This window comes from Nycticebus coucang, chromosome 12 (genome assembly GCF_027406575.1).
Source record: "Nycticebus coucang isolate mNycCou1 chromosome 12, mNycCou1.pri, whole genome shotgun sequence".
In the NCBI taxonomy this organism is placed as follows: Eukaryota; Metazoa; Chordata; class Mammalia; order Primates; family Lorisidae; genus Nycticebus; species Nycticebus coucang.
The window spans coordinates 58650456-58669855 of NC_069791.1; the positions used below are offsets into that span (position 1 = coordinate 58650456).

Here is a 19400-nt window from a genome sequence, read left to right on the forward strand (position 1 = left end):
TTATGAATCTGACTGTTCTAGCCAGCTAAAATTACAGCCTGAGCAATAATCATAGGTTATATTTCAGCTATCTAGGGTTTCTGCACAGGAAAGGATCAGAAAATGTTGTATGATAGGCTGCTATTCTGAACTTTTCTTATAAAACATGCCTCAGGGTGGCACCTATAGCTCAGTGTAGGGTGCTGGCCACATTCACACAGGCTGACAGGTTCAAACCCAGCCAGCTAAAACAACAATGGCAATTGCAACAACAACAAAATAGCCGGGGGTGTTGTGGTGGGCGTCTGTAGTCCCAGCTGTGTGGGGGGCTGAGGCAAGAGAATTGCTTGAGCCCAAGAGTTTGAGGTTGCTGTGAGCTGTGAAGCCACGGTGCTCTACCAAAGGCAATATAGTGAGACTCTGTCTCAAAAAAAAAAAAAAAAAAAAAATTGCCCCAGAGGCTTCTCCTGTACATAATCAAGATAATGTTTTGTTTTGATCAAGCAGACGCTCAGGATCTTAAATATTTATTGAAAGAGTTTGACCTCTATATACTTTCTTTAGGCCTCATTTAATTTGTTGTGTTCACTTCTTTCCCTCAGGCACAGGGACAGAGCCAGGGTCTGCTGTCTTCAAGTAGCTTAACAGGGGTTTCATCTTCACAATCTCTACAGCATCCTCAACAGGTGAGAACAATGCCTTGATACATTTTATGGTTTACCAATAGCTAAAACACTATTGTACATCTTTGTGAATTAGGTTCCTGATATAAATGGCTTGCTAAATTTTTGAAAGGAAAATTAAATGGCATAACATTTCATTTTTTTCTTTTTTAAGACAAGAGTCTCACTATGTCGCCCTCCGTAGGGTGCTGTGGCTTCACAGCTCACAGCAACCTCAAATTCTTGGGCTCAAGCAATTCTCTTGCCTCAGCCCCCCACGCAGCTGGGACTACAGACGCCCACCACAACACCGGGCTATTTTTGTTGTTGTAATTGCCAAGTTCAGTAATATTTTAGAAACTCCTTCTCTTGTTTAATGAATTTTTGAACAGTTTAGTAGACATTAAAATTTAAAAGAATTGTTTATAATTTACCTACCTTCTTAAACAAATGATTCTGTAAATAATTTAACAGTACAAACAACATCAATTTGTTTCAACTTATGTTTATGACTTGTCCACATATGAGCATTTTGTCTTTACCTTTATTGTGTTTGCTTCTAATAATCCTGTAGTCTTTTGAAATTCTGATCTGTGGGATGGGCTGTCAGTTTTTATGCTAACAGGCATTGAATGAAAGCTGAAGAACAGCTACTTCAGGAACTTTCTCCCCCCCCAGATAGTCTTCCTTTGCCACCCAAACTAAAGTGCTATGGTATCATCATAGCTCATTGCAGCCTCAAACACCTGGGCTCCAGTGATCCTTTTGCCTCAGCCTTGCAACTAGCTGGGACTACAGACATGTGCCACTATGCCTAGCTAATTTTTTATATTTTTGGTAGATACTGGGTCTTACACTTGCTCAAGCTAATGTTGAACTCCTTTCCCCTAATGGAGTCCTCCCAACCTTGGCCTCCAAATGTGCTAGAATTACAGGCATAAGTCACCGTGCCTGGTCCCAGGAATTTTTTACTTAATAAAAGAAAAGCTATCAAATTTATTTAACATGTATATACAAGAACTGCCAGAAAATGAGGATTCCTTCAGGAATATTTTTTGTTTAATTATATTAACTTCTAGCCAAGCATTGTGGCAAGTCCCTGTAGTCCCAGCTACTTGGGAGGCTGAGGCAAGAGGATCACTTAAGCCCAAGAGTTGGAGGTTGCTATGAGCTCTGATGCCACTGTACTCTACCCAGGCGACAGAGTGAGATTGTGTCTCAAAAGTAAACAAATAAAGTAAAAATAAAGTTTTATTAACTTCCATTTTGAGGCGTTTGTCTCAGAAAGTTTAAGGAACTGAAGAGATAGTATAATTCTGATCTATTCAACAATAAAACTGGTAATTATACAATTAAGTATCTATGGTTCATTGCTGGCATTAGTTTATATTAATTATTTGCATGGGAATATTGCTTTTCTGACATAAATATTTATTAGCTGTTTTAAGTAAGATTTATAGCCACTATATGTCTAATAAAAACTTCCTAATGAACTATGTAATTGATAGTTTTCAAATTGTATTTTCTAACCACCAAATTATAAATTGGCTTCTGTTTATGTTTGTTGTGAAACAAAGCTCTTAATTCCTAATTACAAGTACTTCTCTTCTATTCCAGCATGTGGTCTTGTAGTTATTGGATAATGGTTTAAGATTAGATGTTCCTTATATAAGATAAAAAACACAGACAGGCGCTGCACCTGTAGGACAGTGGTTATGGTGCCAGGCACGTGCACCAAGGCTGGCGAGTTCAAGCCTGGCCCGGGACAGCTAAACAGCAACAGCTGCAACAAGAAAATAGCTGGGCGTTGTGGCAGGTGCCTTTAGTCCCCGCTACTTGGGAGGCTGAGGCAAGAGAGTCACGTAAGCCCAAGAGTTTGAGGTTGCTGTGAGCTGTGACACTGTGTTACTCTACCAAGGGCAACATAGTGAGACTCAGTCTCAAAAAAAAAAAAAAAGGCACCGATAGAATTGATTAGTTTGGTAATCATACATCCTTCCCATTCTTCTAAACAAATGTTTGAATTTATATATAATTGTAATTAAATTCAAGTAGTCACATTTTTGCCAACCTTAACAAATTCTCTATTACTCTATTAACAAGTCCTAGTTAGAATACAAATTATAAGTCATAAAATTTGGTTGCGGGCAGAAGTCCTATCATGGGTGACAGTCTCCTAATTTGTTTATCTTTGGACATAGACTAACACCAACAAAGTGAGCAAATTTAAGTGTGTGCTTGTGGTTTTTCATTTTCCAAAAGAATCTGTTAAATATCTTGTAATTAGGCATATATTTGTATACTTACTATCAAATGAAGAAATAGGCTTGGCACCTGTAGCTCAGCAGCTAGGGCACCGGCCACATACACTGGGGCTGGCGGGTTCAAACCCAGCCTGGGCCAGCTAAACAACAGTGACAACTACAACAACAACAAAAACATAGCTGGGTGTTGTGGCAGGTACCTATAGTCCCAACTACTTGGGAGGCTGAGGCAAGAGGATCACTTAAGCCCAAGAATTTGAGGTTGCTGTGAGTTGTGATGCCACAGTACTCTATCAAGGGCGACATAGTAAGACTCTGTCTCAAAAAAAAAAAAAAAAGATGAAGAAATAGGGAAACAAGCCATTGAATTCAGTAATGGAGAGTATATGAAGGCAGAAGAGAGCAAGAATTAGGTTAACTCTTCTGGGGAAAAGTATAGTTAAATACTCTATATCTACAGCACAAAAGTTAATTTCTGTTTTAGTGATGTTTTAGATGCTTTCATAGCATATGTTGTGTAGAATCATAAAATTGAACCCTCAATTTATATAAGAAGTATGCAGTTTTAAAATACTTAACTTTTCCAAGGTTACCTGAACAATAAGGGAGCTACAAATTACAACCAGAATTTAAGATTTCTAGAACAAAATTCTACAGAGGTACCTCAGAACCTACATTTGTTTGTTTCAGTTATTCAGATTCCACACTGATAAAAGAAGGGTTTGAAACTTTCTGTACCATATAAGTAGAGTCTGTTATTAGACATGATTTTTGTTTGTACACTGTCAGGTCCCCACCTGAGGAAACCATATCTTTAGTTGTATTACAGTGAGGAAAGAAATGTACTTCAGCTGAAATTTACTTTATATATGAATTTTTGTAACATAACAAATGAGGGATTGCTTTTTTCATATTTTTATTGAGAGTCTTTAAGAGTGATATGCTATATTTTAATGAGGTACCAAAAATAATTCCTCCTTCAGGAAAACTGTATGGCCACAGAATTGTAAACTACCCTACTAACTTAATAATTTCTTCCATAAGAGTACCTACAGAGTCCTGAGGTATAGTAGCTTAGTTTAGTTTTCTGTTCATTTAAAGCCTCATAAACATTTTTTATGAAGTACTGACGTCCATCAGGTACTACAAAGTCAGTAAAGGCTGTTGGAACTAGTTTCATGAGGCAAGGTCAGGCAAAGCATGATACCAATCTGCTGTGCTAAACCATTACCCATTTGGCTGATTGTTAGGAAGGGGTTTGTACAGGTATATCACCAAGTACTTCTGTAATACCATATTCTTCTACCACTTCTCCCTAAGTGCTTTAATGTACAAGTGGCATAGGTGCCTCTCAGTTATCTTAAACAAAAATTGGGGGACTATGTCCATAAAACTGCTCAGTTTTTTTCCAAGTTAAGTTCAAAAACTGAAGGTCTGGGAAGATAGACCAGATATGAATGAGTACTTTAGGGAATTTAAATAAAGTAGCAAATTTAAGATAGTAGCTAACATACATAACACACAAAGCACTTTATCTTTCCATTTAATCCTTATAAGAACTTTGTGTAAATATTGATGCTAGCCCAATTTCTTTCTGTTCTTTCTTTTTTTTTTTTTTGAGATAGAGCCTCAAGTAGTCGCCCTTGGTAGAGTGCCGTGGCATCACAGCTCACAGCAACCTCCAACTCTTGGGTTTAAGTGATTCTCTTGCCTCAGCCTCCCAGGTAGCTTGGACTACAGGCACCCACCACAACGCCCGGCTAATTTTTGGTTGTAGTTGTCATTGTTGTTTGGCTGGCCCAGGCTGGATTTGAACCTGCCAGCTCTGTTGTGTATGGCTGGAACCCTAGCCACTGTGCTACAGGCACTGAGCCATGTGCTAGCCCAATTTCTATCTCACTAATAGGAAAACTGAGACCTGAAGAAGCTGAGTAATTTCCCCAAACTTACCAGCTTATGGGAGGTGAAAATAGAATTAAATCTAAATATGATGACTCCACAGGTCACCAGGTAACTATTACCCAATTGACTCAAATAAAAACAGAGAGAGATTAACATCTTTCCCAAGCAGGAAGAGGAATATCAGGAAGACTTTATGAAGGAGATGGCATTTGAACTGGACTCTGATTATAAGTTAGACTCAAATGTAGAAATGAAGAATATTTTAGGCCAAAAGAAAAAAATATGGGTACTATGAGCAAGGCAGAAGACACAAAGGTAGTAAAATATGAATTTATAACAGAGGTACCTTTAGTTCAGTTTAGCTAGAATGTAGACATGTGAGAGTGTAAGTTCAGGAAATAGTAGATGCAGTCTAAATTATGATGTGAGCATGGTTCCAAATTAATGAGGCTGAGGTGGGGACAGGGGGCATATGATTCATTCCCAAAAATAAAGTGGGAATTTTTCCTCAAATTTATCCTTTAGAAAAGAGGAGAATCATTGTATATTCAAACCTTTATCATACTCTCCTATTACTGGACCCTCTTTGTGTTCTATTTTGAACAACCAACAAAATATCAATGCAATCAAATATGACAGGTAAGAACAAATGTGCCTATATGGCCCTTAAATGTTGTGGTTGGAAATATTTACTGAGAACATCTGACAGAATTTTTTTTTAAGGCCAAGAAATTAAACATAAATTTGATCCTTCCTCTTAGGAATATGACTTTACTGTTTCAAGTACTATATGTCATTGTACACAACCTGTTTCAACATAACTTTAAGAAGTTAATACAAAAGGTGCGTGAATGTAAACCTATAAGACAAATGCAAACAAAAGAAATCCAACTATCCTAACAGTATTCAAACAGGTGTTTGTCACTGATTTTTACCTCAAGACACAACTTAGTGGGAAAGTGTTATGCTAGAAAACTAAAACTGCAAGAGCATTTACAGTATAGCTCCATTGAAAACAAAAACATTATCTAACATATGAAGAATATGGGGGGCAAGGCGTAGTATTTCTGAATTCATTTAGTTATGTAATATGCAATCTTATTTAGGTGTTTAATGAGTCAGGTAACTGTAGATGTATTATTAACATTTTTTAACATCTAAATATATATTCAACTTAGTGAAGAGGGTTTCCTAGTTTTTTAGTTCCTGTTTCTCAGTGGGAAAATGAAGAAATTGACTCATTCGGAGTTTCTTTTTAGTTGTCTAGATATAATATATCTTAATTGTTGAAAAGAAATTTTATGTAATAGCCATTCATTTCTACTTTCTTAAAATAAACATACAAATATATTATCAGAGATAAATAGGAATAAAACCAACATGATAGCTATATTTCAGCATTCTTTTGTTGATTTTAATTGATATAATAAGTAAGGAATAAATACAAGAAGAGCAAAAATATTGCTTGCAAATTATCACCTAACAGAAGCTAAGACACTGAAGTGGCCAGCTATATAATAAATATGCAAATAAATAGCTTATTTTTATATTAGCAGTAGCCATTTAGTCGTATGATATACCAGCATATACGTAAAAAGGTATCAGTTGCAAGATTGTTAGGTAGCACATGAAGCAACCAAAAGGTTCATTATTAGGAGATTGATTCCATTGATAGATGAAATGAAAACTATATACTGTAGAATACTATTTACAGGATAGGCAAAAGAAAAATATACCTGTATATAAATGGCTGCTTATATATAGAAAAAGTCCATAAAAGTGATATACCAAACCAGTAATAATGATTGCCTTTGGAGGCTAGGATTAGGAGTATTCTCATTTAATTTTGTAATCTGATGTATTTGTAATTTTTATTACAAACAGGTGTTATTTTGTAGTAAAAAAATTAAATTAGTTGTAGGTATTACAGAGTCTTGAAAATCAGCTTTAAAGTTCAGAGTTTGTTAAGCAGAAGGGTACAGTCATGTTTTGTTTGCCCACCTTATTATAGAACTTAGTATTTGGATATAATTAGGTGCCATGCATTAAATTAGGTGCATTATACCTTAGTGCCTAGCACATAGTTGATAACCCAGATGTCATTTCCTTTGCCCCACCTTTAGTCAAATGACAGTATCTTTGTTTTCAATGAGGGAAACTTCCTTTTTATAATAAAATGATCAGAGATATTATAGCTAGTAAATGGCAAATCTAAAATTTGGAACTATTTCTTGATCTTAAATTCAATGCTTTTCTTATTTTGTAGCTGTAATGAGAGCTATTTTTGAAGTACATTAATTATACAATTGATAAAATATGGTAAAGGAAAGTGATAAAAGGAAGAGACCAGATTTGTCTAATGTAGGAGTAAAAGTAAGAACTGATGCCAAGAATTAGGGGTGAGAGGAGATGGATATGTTGTCTACTGACTTTGTAAAAATCCCACCCTAGGTTTTGAGTAAGGAAGATGTCAAATTAAGAACCAGTGGTAAATCAAGTTTAAAACATTAATTATTCTTGGTGGTGCCATCACAAGAACATCAGAGGCAAAATAGATGAGAGAGGAAATTGGGACCGCATGCAGTAGCTCACGCCTTTAATCTTAGCAATCTGGGAAGCTGAGGTTGGTGGATTGCCTGAGCTCAGGAGTTCAAGAACAGCAAGGCAAGACCCTGTCTCTAAAAATATCTGGGTGTTGTGGTGAGCACCTGGAGTCCCAGCTACATGGGAGGCTGAAGCAAGAGGATGGCTTGAGCACAGGACTTTGAGGTTGCTGTAAACTCTACCAAAGGTGACAAAGCAAGACTCTTGTCTCAAAAAAAAAAAAAAAAGAGAAAAAGGGAATTCATCAATTTGAGTTTTTGCTTGTCCTTATTATTAAAAGCATCTTTACAGACACTAAAGGCTTTAGGTAAACATACTTCCTTAGAAACATGCTATTAATGATTTGAAATAAAACTGAATTATTACATTTTATTCTTACAGCAGGGAATACAGCAGACAGCCCCTCCTCAACAAACAGTGCAGTATTCACTTCCACAGACATCAACCTCTGGTGAGGCCACTACTGCACAGCCAGTGAGTCAGCCTCAAGCTCCACAGGTCTTGTCTCAAGTGTCAGCTGGAAAACAGGTAAACTCTTAAATCCTTTCTGAAAGGATGCTACAAAGGGTCTCCTTTGTTTCTTGTCTTCTGCTTTATCTTCAACAGTGAAATATCTGTTGAAGTTGGCTAATTTTACTGCACAAACAAGTGAAAACCACTCTATTTGCATATATGCGTTGTTCAATGTAAATGTATAAATTATTGACAGCAGTGAGAATCCAAATATATTTCTCTATTATAAAATAGATTTGACAGGTACGGGTTAAGTAAAGGTGCTTTACTTCACTGAACCTTTGACATTTTCTAGAATTGTTGTTGGCTATATCAGATATTCTAGGTTTGCAACTGTTTTCTTTTCATGTAGATTTTCTGTACTTTTTCTTTCCTCATAGCCTGCTGACAGTAAATCATGAAAATACCTTGTATGAAATGGTGGGTTTTCTCCTAAATAGTCCTCCTTCTAATCACTTGAAAAGTACCCTGTCTCTAGATACAGGTTTACAAATAAACAAAAAAAAAAAAGAAAAGAAGTACCATACCCTATAGAGAGAGTATGCTCTTTTGAATGCTCTTTCTTCAACTTTATCTTTGGGTATTGTTGTGCGTGTGTTTGCACAGTATTACTTTGTTACTGTGATATTTCATCACATCTGAGACGATGTCAACTATAAAATGCACCATTATTTTATGTAGCACTAAGATGCCAATTTCTCAAATGTTAAAATGACCAGGTAGTGGAGATAGGAGTGATTGCATCTTAGAATCGGGAAAAATATTAATTATATTTACTTTAGAGGTTTGTTAGACTTAACAATTGTATAAGTGATACGAAGTCTCATTCCACTAGGAAGGAATTACTTTGAATTTCACTAACTACTAAAATAGCAGTCATAGATTTAGTTACAGCACTATGGTATATGAAATATCCCAATAAAGTTATTAAAAAAGAAAAAAAACCTAGCCTATGGAAGAGTTCTCTTTTTCTTGCCAAATGATAAAGAATTAAAAGTTTTCTACAGAAGGTTTGGAACAGTAGCAATCTATTTAGCCTCTTATCTTCTGCTATTCTTTTCATATTCATATGTGGCATATTAACTTATACTAATGTATGCAGGGTTTTGTTGAGTTCCCCCCTCCCCCCCTTCTTTTTGGCTAATACAAAAATCTTGCTTTTGGCAGCCTTGCTTTTTCTTTATAAAAAAAAAAAAAAAAAAAAAAACCTGTCTGTTTTGTTTTTCTTTACCTTCCCAGCTTCCAGTTTCCCAGCCAGTACCACCTATCCAAGGCGAACCTCTGATCCCAGTTGCGACACAGCCCTCAGTTGTTCCAGTCCACTCTGGTGCTCACTTTCTCCCAATGGGACAGCCACTCCCTACTTCCTTACTCCCTCAGTACCCTATCTCTCAAATTCCCATATCAACTTCTCATGTGTCTACGGCTCAGACAGGTTTCTCATCCATTCCCATCACAATGGCAGCTGGCATTAATCAGCCTCTGCTCACATTGGCTTCATCTGCTACAGCAGCTACAATCCCAGGGGTAACAACTGTTGTTCCTAGTCAGCTTCCAACCCTTCTGCAGCCTGTGACTCAGATGCCAAGTCAGGTTCACCCACAGCTTCTACAACCAGCAGTTCAGTCCATGGGAATACCAGCTAACCTTGGACAAGCTGCTGAGGTTCCACTTCCCTCTGGAGATGTTCTGTACCAGGTACTGTGCTAGCTAGCAAAAAAGGAGGGTACCAGAGAATCAAGAACTTGACAATCTAATAGATGAGTATCGGAATAACTAGCAATAACAAAAGTTGCTGATCTCATCTAGAGAAGTTAAAATAGTAAAATTGTGAGAAAGGATAGGGTAATGTCTGACATTCCTTATCCATTTTTCTGAACACATCTTTTTCAAGAAAATATCCTTCTCAATATTGGGTGTATGCTGATTGAATGCAAGATATGGTTACTAGAGTATGCCATGTTATGTTGGGTTTTAGGAGAAGGTGTTTTTTGTTTTTTGTTTTTTTTTTTTTGAGACACAGCTTCAAGCTGTTGCCCTGGGTAGAGTGCCATGGCATCACAGCTCACAGCAACCTCCAGCTTCTGGGTTCAAGTGATTCTCTTGCCTCTGCCTCCCAAGTAGCTGGGAGTACAGGTGCCCGCCACAACGCCCATCTATTTTTTTTGGTTGCAGCCGTCGTTGTTTGGCAGGCCTCCGCTGGATTCGAACCTGCCAGCTCAGGTGTATGTGGCTGGCCATTTGAGCCACAGGCGCCGAGCCGGGGGTGTTTGTTTTTTGAGACAGGCTCTCTATGTTGCCTAAGCTATAGTGCTGTGGCACCATCATACTTTTGGATCCTCCTGCATAAGCCTCCTGAATATCTGAGAATACAGGCATACATCACCACACCCAGATTTTTTTTTTTTTTTAAGAGAAGAGGTCTCACTATTGCCCAGGCTGGTCTTGGACTCCTGTCCTCAAGCTGTCCTCCAGTCTTGGCCTCTTAACGTGCTGGGATTATAGATGTGAGCCATTGCGCCCAGACTCAACTACATTTTTTTAAATATATGAGTAGAATAAATAGAATAGCGAACATAAAATCAAAAAGCTTCAAGGCTTAGAGTTAGATTAGTATTTCATGCTAGAACTGAAATAACTGATACATGATTCTTGTATTTAAGACTGGCTAGAAAGGAAGTATGTCTTTTCCTCCTATGTAAATAATTTCCAGGAAGAGAAAACCCAACAATGATTGCAGAGTCCTGTCCCCTAAATTAGAACTAGTCTACTGCTTCATTTCAAGAATCGTCTTTAAATGTCCTTTAGCTGATGAGAAAAGAGATTGGCTATTCTTCTTCTTTGCTGTGTGCTTTTTTGTCTTTTTTGTTTGTTTGTTTGTTTTGCATGTCTTGCTATGTTGCTAATTTGATGACCCAACCTGCACTGACTCACCTTCCTCATTTCTATCACAGGGCTTCCCACCTCGACTGCCACCACAATACCCAGGAGACTCAAATATTGCTCCCTCTTCCAGCGTGGCTTCTGTTTGCATCCATTCTACAGTCCTATCCCCTCCCATGCCGACAGAAGCATTGGCTACACCTGCTTACTTTCCTGCAGTGGTGCAGCCTTATGTGGAATCAAATCTTTTGGTTCCTGTGGGTGGTATAGGAGGACAGGTTCAAGTGACCCAACCAGCAGTGAGTTTAGCACAACAAGCCCCCACTACATCCTCCCAGCAAGCAGCTCTGGAGGTAAATGGAATTCCTGCATGTTTATATATAAAACATACACATATACAAGTAATGGGATAGAAATGACAAAGGAGAAACATAGGCTTCCCTGGTTAGAACTCATTTACAAACTATGTCAAACTAACTTCTGAATGACTTTCTCTTACAGCAGAATGAAATGCCAATGTGGGGGCCTTGTTGCCACTGGCTGTTCTGTTGGGAAGTGAGTGTGCCTTGGAGAAGATTAACCCCATTAGCACTTCACTTCTCTAGCTAGTACTTTAGCCATTCATTATTCTTGTCCTTTCACAAACTTTGCCATTGGTAGTCATAAGAGTATCTTATCCTACTGTGCTCCCAGCAATCGTTTTTGCCCTGCTAGAAGAAAGATTTTAATTCATCTTTGCACTTTGCTCTGCCTGCCCTGTTGCACACTTCTGGTAAAAAAGCTGGTTGTATGGCAAGTTGTAGTTTCACACTGCCTAGCAGATATGTTGGCTGATCTCACACCATGTGGTTCTATGCCAGAGACTTTGGAAACTTCCTTTGAAATTTTAAGACTGTTTCTATATGCTGAATTACTTGTAAATATAGTGCTTCTAGGGCTTAAGGGAGGGATAAGGGGAAAAAAGTAGGTTATTGAAAGTAATGAATGATAAATGTTATTGCCCAGATTTAAACAACGCTTTTCATCCACAGAGTACTCAAGGAGTCTCTCAAGTTGTTTCTCCTGAACCAATTCCAGTAACACAACCACAGTCCGCCCCGCCTACCAATTTGGTTTCCTCTGTAGACAGGTATGTAAAACTACAATTCCCTTTCCTTGACTGATGGGTAAGATAGTATGAAACTTCAAAGTATCAGGCCTTTAAATCTTATATTGTAAACTGAATTTTTTTTCTCAAAGTGCACATTCAGATGTTGCTTCAGGTATGAGTGATGGCAATGAGAATGTCCCGTCTTCCAGTGGAAGGCATGAGGGAAGAACTACAAAACGTCATTATCGAAAATCTGTAAGAAGTCGCTCTCGACATGAAAAGACATCACGGCCAAAATTGAGAATTTTGAATGTAAGTATTGTCAATTTGTGGGCTTCATATTGTTAAAGGAATTTGGTGCTGAAAAATATTTTAGACGTCATCCAGTCTAAACCACTCTTCTCATAAGCCAAAGTTAACATTATCTTTGTTCAATATGCAATTTATGTAGTACTCTTCTCATTTCATTTTCACAATTTCTTTGAATTGAATATCACATTTTTCAGATTAAAAAAAATGAAACTGTAGCTCTTAAAGCTAAAATAGGATTAATGTCATTTAAATAATTCTGAAGGCTCAGGTGAATTGATGAACATTTAGGTTCTTCTTATTGCCCAAATGATAATCTTAAATTCCGTATCTCTATACTAAGACACTGTTTACCTTTTAGAAGAAGAATAGAGACTTCTAGTAAATAGCTCAAAGGCTGTTGTCGTCTCAAAAGATTTGCTTGCTACTAGTTTATAGGACAAAGTACTAGTGCTCCAAGGAAAAATAGTAACACTACTTTCTCAGACTTAAATTTGAATGCTAATCTGTCAGCACATGTCTCTCTCAAATTCAGTAACAAAGCTGAATATAATCTTTCCTTTTAATTTTTAGGTTTCAAATAAAGGAGACCGAGTAGTAGAATGTCAGTTAGAGACTCATAATCGGAAAATGGTAACATTCAAATTTGACCTAGATGGTGACAACCCTGAGGAAATAGCAACAATTATGGTATGTCTGCATGTAGAGTTCCAACTTTTTCCATAGTATTTAATCATAATGTACAAATATGCGGTATTTTGTAATCCATTTTTGTTTTGACAGTTATGTATTTATTTCAGTGTGACTGTAATTAGCATGCCCAACCTATGATTTAGAGATAATTTGTCTAAGATATGTCCAAATAGGCATTGAAGGGCTTTTTAATTTTTTGTTTTGTTTTTCTTTACTATTGAAATTCTTAAAAACAATTCTTAATTTGAATACCAACTAAATAATAATACAGGCAGAATGCAAATAAGGGTAGAAATCATTTAAGAGGTAGTTAAATGACTTAAAACTTGAGAAATGTCATGCTAATCAGACAATACATTTCTTTTACAGGTGAACAATGACTTTATTCTAGCCATAGAAAGAGAGTCATTTGTGGATCAAGTACGAGAAATTATTGAAAAAGCTGATGAAATGCTCAGTGAGGATGTTAGTGTGGAACCAGAAGGTGACCAGGGATTGGAAAGTCTACAGGGAAAGGATGACTACGGCTTTTCAGGTTCTCAAGTAGGTCCACCATTCCTATAGTAAAACTTTGTTTTATTAAAATATTTCTATAGTGCTAAATTTGCTATGATATCACATTACACATATAATTGAGTACTTCTGTATTCTCTTCACATGTGACAATTTGCTTTTCCTGATCACTGAGATTGCATCTGAGAATGAATTTAATCACTTTTGCTTGTTGTAGAAATTGGAAGGAGAGTTCAAACAACCAATTCCTGCATCTTCCATGCCACAGCAAATAGGTGAATTTCATTCTGTTGCTTAATTGTTTTTACTTTAAAAAAAAAAGTATGTGCTAATAATGAACTCTTGAAGATTATATTATAATTATGCCATTAAGTGGGTTATTTCTTGTTGACTAGGCATTCCTACCAGTTCTTTAACTCAAGTTGTTCATTCTGCTGGAAGACGGTTTATAGTAAGTCCCGTGCCAGAAAGTCGATTACGAGAATCAAATCTTTTCACCAGTGAAATATCAGATACAGGTAAAGAATTTATTCTACTGCATTCTTATGTAAATCCTACAGCCTGTCTGCTATGTTGAAAGCTTGATCATCAAGCAGTTGTTCATGATGACACAGATAATAAAAAAGAATGGAGAACTGAATAATGATGAACAGAGAAGATCACAGGAAAAGAGCCAACAAGGATACCCATATTTGATAGAGCCTATGTAGTAGATACTACTATGTTTATTTCTGTTTATTTTTTTTAGAGACAGAGTCTCACCCTTGGTAGAGTGCTATGACATCACAGCTCACAGCAACCTCCAACTCCTGGGTTTAGGCGATCCTCTTGCCTCAGCCTCCCCAGTAGTTGGGACTACAGGCGCCTGCCACAATGCCCGGCTATTTATTTTGTTGCAGTTTGGCCAGGGCTGGGTTTGAACCCACCACCATCAGTATATGGAGCCGGCGCCCTGCTCACTGAGCCACAGGCGCCACCCTGCATTCAGTACTATTATATATGCTTTAAGGTTACTCCATATTGAGGTAGAGGTATATTTGTTTTCTGAAATAGATATACATACAGACTGACTTAATTTGGTTAAACTATTGTTTTACTATACTGTTTTAATGCCTGTCATTTCCTTGGGATAGATTATAAACTTTATTGGTACCTGGCATTGTTGGTAATCCACAAATAGGTAATTAGGACAGCCTTTGGAATCCACCTTTTTAAATGGACTGATTCTTACATTTTTATCCTTTGTAGTTGCTGCTTCTACATCTCAAGGCCCTGGAATGAACTTGTCTCACTCTGCTTCATCACTTAGTCTACAACAGGCCTTTTCTGAACTTAAACATGCCCAGACGACAGAAGGACCCAATACGGCACCTCCAAATTTTACCCATACAGGACCAATATTTCCAGTAGTACCTCCTTCCTTGAGTAGCACTGCTGGTGTCTCAACCATAGCAGCAGCCACATCTTCAGTATCAGTCCCAATAACCAGCAGCCCTTCTAATGACATGTCAGTGGTTCAGTCTGAGATTATAGTCCCCACTGACAAAGCAATTGCTGGAGTTGCCACTAGCACAGGTATGGCAACTTCAGGTGGTCTTCCTATACCACCTGTGTCTGAATCACCACTAATTTCCAATGTAGTTTCAAGTATCACAGTACCTCCTATTGTCTCAGTAACTACCACATCCCAGTCAGTTCAAGCCCCTGCATCTGGGAGTGTTATTTCTAGTACAGGTACTTTTCCTTCTATAACAGTTTCAACAGCTTCAGCCTCTACAGTGGGCAGTACTGCTGCCCCCTGTGCTAAGCCTCCAGTTGTACCATCTCAGCAGGCAGCTGGCAGTACTACTCCAGTGGCCACGTTAACATCAGTTTCTACCACCACTTCACTTCCTAGCACAACTTCGCAGCCATCCCTTCAGCTTAGCAGCAGCATCTCCGCTCCCACTTTAGCTGAAACAGTGGTGGTTAGTGCACACTCACTGGATAAGACATCTCATAGCAGTACAGCTGGATTGGCTTTGTCCCTCTCGGCACCATCTTGTTCTTCCCAAGGAGCAGGAGTATCCAGTTCTGCTTCTCAGCCTGCTGGGGTGCATCCTTTGGTTATCCCATCAGCTGTGGTTTCTACTCCTGTTCTTTCCCAAGCTGCAGGACCTACACCTTTATTACCCCAAGTACCTAGTATCCCACCCTTGGTACAACCAGTTGCCAATGTGCCTGCTGTACAGCAGACACTAATTCATAGTCAGCCTCAACCAGCTTTGCTTCCCAACCAGCCCCATACTCACTGTCCTGAAATAGATGCTGATACACAGCCCAAAGCTCCTGGAATTGATGACATAAAGACTCTGGAGGAAAAGCTACGGTCTCTCTTTAGTGAACACAGCTCATCTGGAGCTCAACATGCCTCTGTCTCACTGGAAACATCATTAGTCGTAGAAACCACTGTCACACCAGGTATCCCAACCACTGCTGTTGCACCAAGCAAACTCGTGACTTCCACCACCAGTACTTGCTTACCACCAACCAACTTGCCATTAGGAACAGTTGCTTTGCCAGGTATACCAGTGGTCACACCTGGACAAGTATCTACCCCCGTCAGCACTACATCAGGAGTAAAACCTGGAATGGCTCCCTCAAAGCCACCTTTAGCTAAGGCTCCGGTAAGATTCTTGTTGTAAAATATTCAGACAAATATGATCACTCTTTTTACTCCCTAATAAGAACATTTTTCAGCTCATCCTTGCAAATCAGAAACATAGTCATAAAGGAACCTGGCTTATAGTGTTTATTAGACAAATTGATGGCAATTTTGGGATACGTACATTGAACAGAAGATTTTTATTAACATGGTAGGACTTACAGGTTAATTATACCATTTTCTAAAAGTATGTAATTATCAGGTAAAATACGGGAATGTATTCCAAATTGGAACAAACTGAAGAAATCTGTATCTCAAAAGGGATTTACATGCATCTGTTAGCAAACTATATGTACTAAGAGCTGTTGACAGCCTTTGTGTCAGTTAGAGTGAAGCAAATTCCTTGCTTTAGTATAGCTTCCATAAATGTACAATTTGAGGTTTATAAAAAATTGGAAGTTGGTGATGAAATTAATACAGAAGAGGAAGAAATTAGCTAATCCTAATACCAAAATAACCAGAATGTATTTTCTAATTCTGCAGTGGTAGGTTTCCTCTCATTCTGCTATTTTCAACCCTCTAATCTTCTCTAAATAACAAAGCTGTATTATGTCGACTATATTGTATGCTTCAGCCATCTTTCTGGATTGCCATTGATGTGAGATTCTTTTTACAGTAAAGTAATACAAAAAATTCTCAGAAAATATAGAAATTGTTTGATACTAGATTTCCGAGGCCTTTCTCCTGGTTATTTCTGAACAACTACTGTTGTTTTTTTTTTTTCCTTAGAAAAGTTTTATTTTACTTGGCAAAAGCTTGATAATACTATGCCAAATAAGTAGTATAAGAGTAGCTGAACTGTGCCTTTTATATAATATAGCCCTATTCTTTGTATTTTCCCTAGGGAACAACCTTTTACTGTATTTTACTAATCATTTTGTGGATATGTCATAGTAACCCCTATAATAATACTATGGGTTGCCATGCCCTTTATTTAAGACAGATCCAAAGTGTAACTTAGGTGATAAGCGTGCCTTAACAGGATATATTTTATTCTTACGTTTATCCATTAAGATTAGTCAGTTTACTCTTTAGTGCCTCATGGACTTGAATTTCCGTTCATTGTTTATAGGTGTTGCCTGTGGGTACTGAACTTCCAGCGGGTACTCTATCCAGTGAGCAGCTGCCACCTTTTCCAGGACCTTCACTAACTCAGGTGCCCCAAGACTTGGCAGATGTCTTTCTGTGCTCCTACTTTCTTTCATGAATCTTGTTTACATTCTCCATTGCATGATCTTGGCTTCTGATTCCTATTTGGCTTTGACTTAATAACACCTTTCTTTGAAAACAGTGTATCTAATGAAACAAGCACTGTTTAAAATAAGAAGCTTCATAGTCATTTTATTTGTAATGTTGTTTTAGGTCATTTAGAAAACATTTGAGATTAATATTTCTTATATATTGATAAGAAAGAAAATATCAAAGTTGACATTTTGCTAGACTCATGATAATAACACCTTTTATTATTCACACTTTTTAGAGTTAGTGATATTGCATCTTAAATGTGAAAGTTCTAAGCCATTGTGGAAGTAAAAAATTAGATATAATCAAGACTAACTTTGAAAGTTGCTTAGAAAGAAAGAAGCATATTGATAACTGGTAAACTTTTTTATGAGTCCAGTGCAACTAGTTTTTTCTTGAATGTAATTTCTTCTGTCGATCGCCTAATGAAGTAATTAGCTTACATATAGGTAGGCATGTTGTTATTCCTTTTCCCACCCTACCCACCGCAAACACATTTAGTTGAATTTCCATAAGGAAAGTACTCATTATGCATCCATTGTGACCCTTGAAAAAGCTTCTGACATGGAGCAAGCTAGTTAAATTTTTTACTTGAAAAGCCTAATCTGAATTTAACCCACTTCTTTGATCCCAATACAGTAGAACATGATTTAAGGAACTTACCACAATAAAGTAACAATCCAAAAGAGAGCCTACTCCATCAGCTACTGAATTTTGATAATAGTACATGGTGGTGAAAGTGTCTAAATTGGGAGTTTAGTTTTAAACTTGTTTTCTCATTAAAAACGTATTCAGATAACTAAAGGAGTGTCAAGTGTGATAAGAAATAGCACATTAGACGTGTGGAGGGGTAAGTGGATTTTGCCTTCTGTAGAAGGAGAGGCATAAATGAAGGTTGTGTAAGAGTAGGTTGACAGAAGCCAAAACAGATATAGGATTCAAGACTATGGAAAGGGCAGAAGCTAAGGCCTTGGGGTGGATGGTAGTGAGGATACAGGATGGAATGCCCAAACCTTCTTGGCTGCCTTCTAAAGGGTAGAAGATACATACATTGTAACCAGTTATGTTTCTCAGCCTGGTGGGGTGAAGGAGAGAATAATATGCCATGATAGTGAGAATATGTTAGTGCCATCTTTTATTCATGGAGACAAGTTTTCAGACAGGTTTAAAAAACTGAGAAAGAAAATAGAGAAGTCAGGCATGGTAGCTCACACCTGTACTCCTAGCACTTTGGGAGACTAAGGCTGGGGATCACTTGAGGTCAGGAATTCAGTACCAGCCTGAGCAAGAGTGAGACCTCATCTCTATGAAAAATTAGCTAAACATGGTGGGGCTCACCTGTAGTCCCAGCTACTTGGGAGTCTGAGGCAGGAGGATTGCTTTGCTCCAGGAGTTTGGGGTTGCACTAAGCTATGATGCTGCCACTGTACTCTATCCCCTGGCCACAGAACAGGACCCTGTCTCAAAAAAAGAAAATATCAAACAGTGGATATAGTTAATCTTCCAACAGAAGAGGACAACCCAGGTATATTGGCTCATGCCTATAATCCCAGTACTTTGGAACGTTGCAGTGGGAGAATTGTTTGAGCCTAAGAGGTGGATACTAGTGTGAGCAACATAGCAAGACCTCATTTCTACAAAAAAAATTTAAAAATTAGCCAGATGTGGTGGCACACACCTGTAGTCCCAGCTACTCTGGAGACTAAGACAGGAGGATTGCTTGAGCCCAGGTGTTGGAGGTTGCATTGACCTATGACAATGCAACTGCACTCTTACCCAAATAACAGAGTTAGACTTTGTCTTTAAAAAGAGGAAAGCGTTCTATCACTGTGAGTAACACCAAATATAGAAAGTTAAAAAGAAGGCTTTGAAATGGAAAAACATGAATTACTCTAAAGGCTGAAAGACTGACATACAATCCTTAAAGCAGTATAGCTTAAGTTTTAGTGTAGTGAGTTTTATAATATATATGAAGAAAAATGGTATGTTGTGCCAATGTAAAGCATAAAACAGTATGTCATATATAAGTTGCCTACATATAG

At 37.8% G+C, this 19400-nt stretch overlaps 1 protein-coding gene across 5 annotated transcripts in view; it reads left to right on the forward strand.

Annotated features, from left to right (window-relative positions):
• Window positions 1-19400, forward strand: part of WNK1 (WNK lysine deficient protein kinase 1) — a 163546-nt gene that overhangs the window by 122911 nt on the left and 21235 nt on the right. For 2 of the 5 annotated variants that reach the window (XM_053557114.1, XM_053557117.1), the window contains 12 exons: window positions 582-665; window positions 7793-7939; window positions 9164-9622; window positions 10879-11160; window positions 11839-11936; window positions 12047-12209; window positions 12780-12896; window positions 13269-13442; window positions 13630-13687; window positions 13808-13930; window positions 14661-16078; window positions 17189-17272. In XM_053557114.1, the coding sequence (XP_053413089.1) occupies window positions 582-665; window positions 7793-7939; window positions 9164-9622; window positions 10879-11160; window positions 11839-11936; window positions 12047-12209; window positions 12780-12896; window positions 13269-13442; window positions 13630-13687; window positions 13808-13930; window positions 14661-16078; window positions 17189-17272 (3207 nt within the window). The remainder of the gene's footprint in view (window positions 1-581; window positions 666-7792; window positions 7940-9163; window positions 9623-10878; window positions 11161-11838; window positions 11937-12046; window positions 12210-12779; window positions 12897-13268; window positions 13443-13629; window positions 13688-13807; window positions 13931-14660; window positions 16079-17188; window positions 17273-19400) is intronic. The other 3 variants (XM_053557119.1, XM_053557115.1, XM_053557116.1) reach the window with 2 other exon arrangements.